Source organism: Cynara cardunculus, assembly GCF_001531365.2.
Source record: "Cynara cardunculus var. scolymus isolate 2C chromosome LG 16, CcrdV1, whole genome shotgun sequence".
Classification (NCBI taxonomy): domain Eukaryota; kingdom Viridiplantae; phylum Streptophyta; class Magnoliopsida; order Asterales; family Asteraceae; genus Cynara; species Cynara cardunculus.
Genome location: NC_037543.1, coordinates 1,198,066 through 1,207,402, shown reverse-complemented (window position 1 = coordinate 1,207,402; position 9,337 = coordinate 1,198,066). Strand labels below are relative to the sequence as shown.

Sequence of the window (9,337 nt, the reverse complement as noted above, 5' to 3'; positions counted from 1 at the left end):
TTTATCCTGTATTTGATTGTGTTTATATGCAGTTAGTTACACGAATTCAAATATGGGATGAAATCGGATAGGGATGAATGAGTTTAAGAGTTTTTAAGAGTTTTAAGAGTTTTTAAGAGTTTTAGTCAAATGCTTTATAATATAGTATAGATAATTATTTTTAAGACATTAAATTCACCTCTTAGCTATTTCTCTCTCAATATTTCAAAAATGCCACTACCCCACAAGTAGCAATTCCTCAATTTGCCGAAGAGTCAAAATGTAAAAAAAGAGTTTCTGAACAAGGTCCGCAAGTGCAGGGACAAAAGCTACAAATTAGTCTGCGACCACCTTTATCTAATTTACAGGTTTGGTTCATTTACTTGCAGAGCAGGTTGAAAAGCCTTTTTTTTTACATTTTAATTCCTCCACAAATTGCAGATGTGCCACTTGTAGAGATAGTGATATTTTTGAAATTTGGGAGAAAAATAGCTAAGAAACGAATTCAAAGTATGAAAATGATTATTTTTATTAATTTTTTTTATTATATTTTATAAAAATGTAATAAAAAATAAAAAATACAAGCACCACAATTATTTTATGTGAAAAATTGGGGCATTTGGATTTTGGGCCATGATTCCTATTTCACCTCAACATTCCCGAAAAACAGAGTGGGCCCAGTCAAAGTCCAGTTTCCTGCGGTCCTCTTCGCTTCACGTCGGCGTTCGAAGCTCCGACCTTCTCCGCCGTTCATAAATCTCCGATCAACCTGTATCTGCTGAGGCGGTTGATTTGATCTGCAATGGAGACAATCAATTTACGGAATTACGGAATCTCACAGTCATTCAAATCGTATTCCGACCGACGTCTATCTTCGTCCAAAAGATCATCACAAAGCTTTTACGAATCCATCAGTTCGCCTCAACAACGATGTGTTCGGAAATCAGTGTCTTTGTTTCCGATTAAGTCGATGAAGATCGTTGAACAGAATCAGGAACCAGCTTTTTCTCCCAACGGTCCTATTTTTCCTGTAAAGCTATCTTCCTTCCTTTATTGTTTTTCCCACTTTTATGGTTATTGCTGGTTCAGGTTCAGGGAAGCCGTAAAAATAAAATGAAAAACAGAGGAACACCTGGTAATCGTTCAATTATTTATAAGCAAGTTGCATACAAAGTAATTTGTAAGCAATTTGTTCGGTATGCATATGACATGCATCCTTGTATAAAAACCAAGAAACAACTTCACTTTTTTTGTATAACATGTGTATACCTTGCATAATGGTTACCAGGTGTTCCTTATTTTCTTATTTTTTTGGGTTTTCCCTTTAACGTCCCTTATTGCTCAATATATGCAACTGTTTGCACGTTTAATTTAGAGGTTGTTGCCGTTTATTGGATGTTTTTTTGAGTGTTTGATTTCGATCCGGTGTTGAGAATTGATTGATGCACACCAGTTAACTTATTCTAAAGCTTGGCATTTTATGCTTATAAGAGAAGAGATTTAAGATTAAGATTGATTTTGATTGAAGTGGTAGTTGATGAAGAATAAAAGGTAAAACTAAGAGTATCTCCAACAATCAAAAATCAAAATCTCAAAAAGCAATATGCATTCAATTGTAAAAGTTTGATTACAACATGGATTATATTATTAAAATATTTGATACATGTTATACAATATTATTTCTTTCTTATAGACATTTAATTTCAATGATGTGGAATAATAAAAAAGTATTTCTCTCTAGTTAGTTTCTAGAGAGTTCTCCAAGTTTGGAGTTTGGAGAATCTGCTGGAGCCCAAAACCAATCAAGAATCCCAAAATCCTCATTTTCTCCACTTTGAAGAATCTGTTGGAGATGCTCTAAGGTTAAGTTTAAAATGGCAAAAGTATCCATTACATACTTGTATTTATCCCAGCAATGCTAGAAAGAGGAAAATCATTCAATAATTGTTATGGTTGTATATTCTTAGCCTGTAGATGAGACTTGAGAGTAAGCCGTTTTTTGAATCAATGATTTTTGACCTACTAACTTACTCTAGCAAAGACATGGAATTCCAAACGCGTTACTGTTGAGGCGAACTGATGGATTCGTAAAAGCTTTGTGACGATCCATTGAGGTTCTTCGCCGAAGGTAGATGTTGGTTGGCATGTGATTTCATTGCCGGTGGGATTCCAGGATTATGTAAATTGATTGTGGCCATTTCAGACCAAATCAACGCCCTAGGCAGATATAGTTTGATCGGAGATTGTGAACGGCAGAGGTTGAGGCCCTGGGAGATTTGATGGAATATCCCATCTGCCCAAGGTTCGATTTTGTGGCCGCTGAGTTTATCAGGGCTGATTTCTTGCAATCACAATTTGCCGGGATTAGTCTAGGCATAGCCTGGGACACCCTTCCAAGAAAAAAACATTTTGTGTCTCTGTTTTCAGTTTTCACAACCACTTACAATGACTTGAGTTCTTTGTTTGAGTTTCAGTCTAGTGATAGCAGTTCAAGGCAGGCTCAGATTTCATCAGATTCTCAGAGGAAAACGAAAATAGTGTGTACGATTGGTCCTTCAACAAGCTCACGTGAAATGATATGGAAGTTGGCTGAAATGGGGATGAACGTGGCACGTCTAAATATGTCACATGGGGATCATGCATCACATCAGAAAACCATTGATATTGTCAAAGAATACAATGCTCAATTCAAAGAAAAGGTTATAGCGATAATGTTGGATACTAAGGTATCTTTGTTATATGGAATCCATTATCTTTATGCCTGTTTTGTTGTTATTTTTAGGGTTCAGTTTAGTTTGATGTGAAATAGAATAAATTCACCGCCATAATTTACTCAACCGTGCCATTCTTGATGAATGACCAAAAGGCCGTAGAACTATTTGTTGTCTCCAATGGGCCAACACCAAACCAAGCATACCCAATAAATTCCACTTGAAAGTAGGATATGGAAGGGGTAGGATGCACGGTGACCTTACCCAATCACTAGGATCGAGAGGTTGTTTCCGTGAATTTGTTGTTTCCAATGAGCCATAAAGTTCAATTATATGTGTCAAAAACCACCAAAAATATTCTCGCTAAAAAAGCAAAAAATTGGGCCAAATAAAGGCATGTGTGGACAAAAATATCACTATATGTAATTTTTAAAAAAGGAAAAAATGCATCAAAATGCAAAAAAGTTTCAAAGTTTCCTGTTTTGTACTTATTTTGACCGGTAACCTGCCAATATTGTAACATTTGATGATGTGGATACCCGTTTAGGAAAGGTTTATGAAATGTTTACAAAAAAGTAGGGCGAAGGGGAAGATAACCTGGCATCCACGCCATACGTATCAGTCAAAATGGGTACAAAATAGGAAATTTTAAAGCTTCGTTACATTGATTATGCAAATAGATTTTTGTTACACTAAATAGGAGTTAAGTAAAACTTTGTTGCGTATTGATGCATTTTGCCCTTTCTAAAAATTATGGTATTATAACAAACCGATCCATTACCCCTCTTCACCCCTTTCATCTTCATATCATCAACTCCATCTTCAGTAACAGAAACAAAAACCAACTTACATAAAATAAAAATATAACAAAAAAAGAAAAGAAAAATTATCTTTATTTTTGAATTTGGATAAAGATAGATTCAGAAACCCAAACTGCTCAAGAGGAAAAACAAAGCTTTGAATCGACCCTGATGTTCTCAACTTAGGGGGGGTTTGGTTCAGGCAGGGGAATGAAAATGAAAATGACAGGGTATGAGAATGAGAATGAATTTTCATTTCCCCTAGTTTAACCTAGAATGAAAATTTGGGCTTTTAGGGAGTGTACAGGTTCTATTACAGAAAATCAAACATTTTCTTTTATTTTCATTCCCATTAATTACTTCTTAATACCTCCAACCAAACACCCCCTTAGATTCAAAAACCTAAATGCACAAAAGTCAAGACAAACTCTGGAGCTGAGACTCGAGAACGGCTGTTAAACAACGCCATGACTCACATAATTGTTTTTCAATCCAATAGATGAAAAGTACATATAAGCATATTCCTTCTTCTACCAATTTGATATCGTGAGCAATGCTTTATCACAAAATTTCATACATAAACAGCTGAAGTTATAAATCCTGTTGCTTCAGGGACCTGAGGTAAGGAGTGGAGATGTACCTCAACCAATTCTCCTCCAGGAGGGACAAGAATTCAATTTCACCATTAAAAGAGGGGTCAGCATGAAAGACACCGTTAGTGTAAATTATGATGACTTTATAAATGATGTCGAACCTGGAGATATACTATTGGTTGATGGTAAGACTTCCCTCGACACGCTTGACTATGCATTTATCAACTCATGCATGCATTTTTACATTGCATTGCCTTGACCAAAGGAAATGGTAAGCATTCAACAATTGAGCAAGCTTGCTCCATTTTTAGTTAATTGGGAAAGCTATTCTTTGACATAGGCACCTTGAGACTTATTTTTGTGCCATGATTTCTATTACTTGTAATATCCCCTTTGAAACAAAGAATGCTACCAGACCAACCCAAACCAAATGAACCCGGTATTTTCCACCTGGAGGTGGGGGGTGGGAAGGGTAAGATGTACACAAACCTGACCTGCGGCTATTTCCTTGAAGACCTTGCCTTGTGAGAAGTGTGACAAAGAGAGAAAGTCATATATGATAAAAAATTGAAAAGCAGGTGAAGAGTGAGCAATAGCATATGATTAGCAACAGGTAGAAGACGAGCAAAACCAAATTATGGGAACTATGCACCCTAGCCTAACTTACTAAGGGTCTGTTTGGTTAGTTTTCCATTACGTCCTGTATGCATAAAGATGTCTGTGTGGATTAATCTGTCTGCATACATTGGGAAGGTTTTTCTTTGGGAGGGTTTTTTCATACTTGGCTTTCTGCATAATGACCCCCCTAGAAGCTTACTGAATAAGCCAATTTTTATATCATAAGCCACTATCAAACAATCATGTATAGTTGAGCAATGCGCTGCCAGGTCCATTAAGCTCATCAAGCTTCTAAGTTCTAACCAACAATCCTAACCCTACCTCCCACGCTCTATCTCTCCAGTTCCCTACCTCTCGTCTACTCTAGCTTCAGATCCAACCCTTAGTTCGCTTGCGTCTCCAAGAGCTCCTATCAGTAAATTATTGCAGTAAAGAATGATACAATTGATTTGTATATACTATCCGTAAATTCTTGTTGTAACACAAGGAAAGAAGGAACAAATAACATATCTATAAATTATTATATCATGTTTGAAGTTATTCTTTTTCTTGTAGGGGGAATGATGTCCTTGGCTGTTCAATCTAAGACCAAAGATTTAGTAAAATGCAAAGTAATTGATGGTGGAGAATTGAAATCAAGGAGACATCTCAACGTGCGTGGAAAAAGTGCAACTTTGCCTTCAATAACAGGTTTATGTGCATCCAAAAATTTTCTATTAGCTTGAATATGTAGTCTCTTCATTCAGGGCTATTTATTGCTTACCTTTATTGCTTGTTGCATTTGTTTAATTTACAGATAAAGACTGGGAAGATATAAAGTTTGGAGTAGACAACTTAGTTGATTTCTATGCTGTCTCCTTTGTGAAAGATGCTGAAGTGGTCCACGAGCTGAAAGATTATCTGAAGAGTAACGTTTTATTTGTTGCCATGATATAATTAATTATAGCATTACTTTGATTAATATGATTATAGGGTCAGTTCAGGGAAAACCGCAAAAAAAAAAAAAAAAAAAAAAAACTGAGGAACACCCTGGTAACCATTCATGTGCATAATTTTTTTTAAAGCAATTTGTCCGGTAGCACATGTGCATAACATGCACACATGCATAAAACCAATAAACAAATTCAATTACTTGTATGCACATGTGCATAACATGCATAAAACAAAGAAACAACTTCAATTACTTTTATGCACATGTGGATACCGTCCAGATTAACAGTTACCAGGGTGTCCCTTAGTTTTTCCATTTTTGGGGGTTTTCCCTTGAACCTCCTGTACGATTATATACTATTTTATATTTTGTATATTTTGACTGAGTTTTCAGAAATCTCTTCTGTAGGTTGCAATGCTGATATCCATGTGATTGTAAAAATTGAAAGTGCAGACTCGATAGTTAACCTTCCTTCTATACTTTCTGCATCTGATGGGGTTAGCTTTTATTAACTACTATCCTTCTTTTTCTCCCTCTGTTTACATTATGATTTAGGACATATCTGTTTTGTGTAGTTAGAAGGTGAATATGGGGAAATATTTAATTTGCCATGAGGTCAACCTTAAAGCAAAAAATTTGGAGGGTTAGGTTCCGGTGAGAAAGAGCGTTAAGGTGAGAAGCGTAAGAAGGGACCTCCACCCCTTGGATGCACATTAGGATGAGATGCACCGGATCAATCCCCGTATCAAGGGAAATTCATGGCTGGTTTTGAGATTAAAGGTGATCAAGGGTCCAGATCCCTTCTTACGCTTCTAACCTTAACTCTCCTTCTCACACGATCCTTCGCCATATTTGGAATGGTCATCAGATATTATTTTATAAACCTATGATTTGACTTCGATTCCATTTGGGTAAATTTGCAATTGCGCAAATCTTTGAGGTATTTTTTAATACCAAGACAAAAAAAGCAGCATAAAAACAATTGTGATGAATTTAACCCATTGTTCATTGTTATTGCCCACTCTCTTCAAAACCTTTCTGAATGTAGTGATTGGCAATCAGCTGCTCATTCAGGGACGGAACCAGGTGGTGCATGTGGTGGCACGGGCCACTGCTTCGCTCCTCCTTCGTAGTATAAAGAAATTATAGTGTCGTGAAAAGTGCCACTATATCAATTTGTTGTGTGCCACCATATATATTTTGAAACTACAATGAGGACACAAGTTTCCCTTGGTAGAGTTGGTTTGCAAGGCCTTTTTTCCACCCTAGACCCGAGTTCGAATACCGTTAGTGTCATTTTCGTAGTTTTTAGCTTTTAATTTGAGATTTATTATGTTACTAAAAAAAAATTTGCAATCAAAGACTTGAACACAAGAGCTCACATATGAAAAGCAATGAACTAACCAACAAAGCAATGATGATTTTGTGAAAAATATCCCTATATCTGTTTCTTATAGTCAAATGGTGCCACCACTTGAAAAAATTTCTAGGTCCGTGTCTGTGTCTTATGTAATGATCTTAAACTTAGAACTGTTCACCCCAATCAAGGGCTGAGCGAGTCTATGATACCAATATTATCCTATATTTTTCTCTTTGTATGATTTGAAAGCTTTCAACTTTACAAAATGTCATGTCTAAACTCTATTTATCCTTTTCTCAAGGCAATGGTTGCACGTGGTGACCTTGGTGCAGAACTTCCGATTGAAGAAGTCCCATTATTGCAGGTAAACATGATCTAATATCCGAGGTTTGACCATGAACGTTCCTTGTTAAACTTACATAAACCACATTACACAAGTGATGGTTATACTTTGCTAGAGATCGAAACTAACGTTTATTGGATTCTGTTATATGGAGTTAACTACAGAAAAATAAGTGGAGCATTACTCCAGTGTCTAGTTTAGTCCTTATAAATTCATATATTTTTTCCACATTAGATAACCAGTTAACAGTAAGGGGCTGTTTGGTTGGTTTTCCATTAAGTCCTGTATGGATAAAGCTGTCCGTGTGGATTAATTTTGTCTGTATAGATCGGGAATGTTTTTGTTTAGGAGGGTTTTTTCATAGTTGGAAGGAGCATGTTTTTTAATTGGGAAGGACAAGCTTGGTAAAAACTTGGCTTCTTGCATAAAGCGACTCCCTAGAAGCTTACTGAATAAGCCACTTTCTATATCATTAAGCCACTATCAAACAGTCAACATATAGCTGACCGAATAGGAGTCCTATTAAGCTCATTAAGCTGCAAACAAACAGGCCCCAAGTCTGGGATAAGCTAGAAGACTAAGTCCTCCTAGGACTGCAAAAATGGCATTAAAATCCAAACGTAGTTGAGAAACAAGGTGTAACAGTTTGAGGAATCAAACTGGGTATTTGAAACTTGTATGTCAAAGTAAAAGTTGAAAATCTAAAGATTACAAAGTTGAATGGTGTTGGGTTGCAAAGTTGAGGATAAAGAAAATTCTAAATATGGCCCTCAAATGTTTTATGGGTGTATGTTCACACCTAAAACAATCAATTCAATTTGGCCCTATCACTAAAAAAATTTACTCCCTCCGTCCCAAAATAAATGTCTACAATGAAAAATGCACACAGTTTTAGGAATGTGTAATTATTACACTTTTTAATTGATGAAAAGACAATTTTACCCTTAATTGTGGTGAGAAATTTTCTCCCTCTCATAAAAGGGTATAATGAGAAAGTAGATATTTACTTTTGAAAGTGATCACTTATTTTGGGACAAACTAAAATAGTAATGTAGACACTTATTTTGAGACGGAGGGATTAATATCCAACTAGGATTGGACTTAATATAAAATTGAAGAAAAATCCATGTCAGTAACTAAGAGCTTATCCTGTTTTCAGAGAGGGGACACAAAAAATGTTTATGGATTTGTATATGAACTTATCAACTTAAAGAACTAAAGATATGTTTCGGAGTGAAATTCCATTTTTTACAGTTAGCTCTAGATTTATATCTATATATCCATATAGAGAAACCTTGATCACACTGCCAATGCAATGACCTTTTTCATTTTGAATTCGTTAAAAACTTTTTCAAACCCATATTGATTAATTTACTTGTTTGTTGTTTAATCAGGAAGACATCATCCGTAGGTGCCGAAACATGCAGAAACCAGTTATAGTAGCGACAAACATGCTAGAAAGCATGATTGATCACCCAACCCCAACAAGAGCTGAAGTTTCTGACATTGCAATAGCGGTACGACAAGGTGCTGATGCTATCATGCTTTCTGGAGAAACTGCCCATGGCAAGTAAGTTCAGTGGATTTATTGATCAATTATTGATTACCTGCTTTAGGGAGGACTAGAAGCGTACTCGCGCAATGCAGCGAGATACATCGTGTTTTTAATATTTCATTTTATTCTTTATCTCAGTCGATGTTATAATATGGCTTTATGTGATTTTGAAAAAACGATGATTTTTTTATTTTTGAATAAAATATATGTTTGACGATATTATAAAAATTTGACAATATAATATAGATAGTATAGATTATATGTTTTTAAAAAAACAATAATGATTTTATTTTTTGAATAAAATATAAATTTGAAGATATCATAAAAAATTTATATATATATATATATATATATATATATATACTATATTATAAAGCATTTGGCTAAAACTCTTAAAAACTCTTAAAACTCTTAAACACGTTCATCCCTAAACGATTTCATCCCTAT

The 9,337-nt window shown here is 35.4% G+C and overlaps 1 protein-coding gene across 2 annotated transcripts in view; it reads left to right on the top strand.

Moving 5' to 3' along the window:
• Window positions 1-607: 607 nt before the first annotated feature.
• The window catches only part of LOC112529265 (pyruvate kinase isozyme G, chloroplastic-like), a 20,120-nt gene continuing 11,390 nt past the window's right edge, over window positions 608-9,337 (top strand). The window contains exons 1-8 of one of the 2 annotated variants that reach the window (XM_025140456.1): window positions 608-1,009; window positions 2,454-2,705; window positions 4,103-4,268; window positions 5,257-5,391; window positions 5,498-5,608; window positions 6,041-6,129; window positions 7,294-7,356; window positions 8,730-8,905. In XM_025140456.1, the coding sequence (XP_024996224.1) occupies window positions 782-1,009; window positions 2,454-2,705; window positions 4,103-4,268; window positions 5,257-5,391; window positions 5,498-5,608; window positions 6,041-6,129; window positions 7,294-7,356; window positions 8,730-8,905 (1,220 nt within the window). In that variant the 5' untranslated portion in view covers window positions 608-781. Of the gene's footprint in view, window positions 2,282-2,453; window positions 2,706-4,102; window positions 4,269-5,256; window positions 5,392-5,497; window positions 5,609-6,040; window positions 6,130-7,293; window positions 7,357-8,729; window positions 8,906-9,337 lie in introns of both variants that reach the window. The other variant, XM_025140457.1, reaches the window with a different exon arrangement.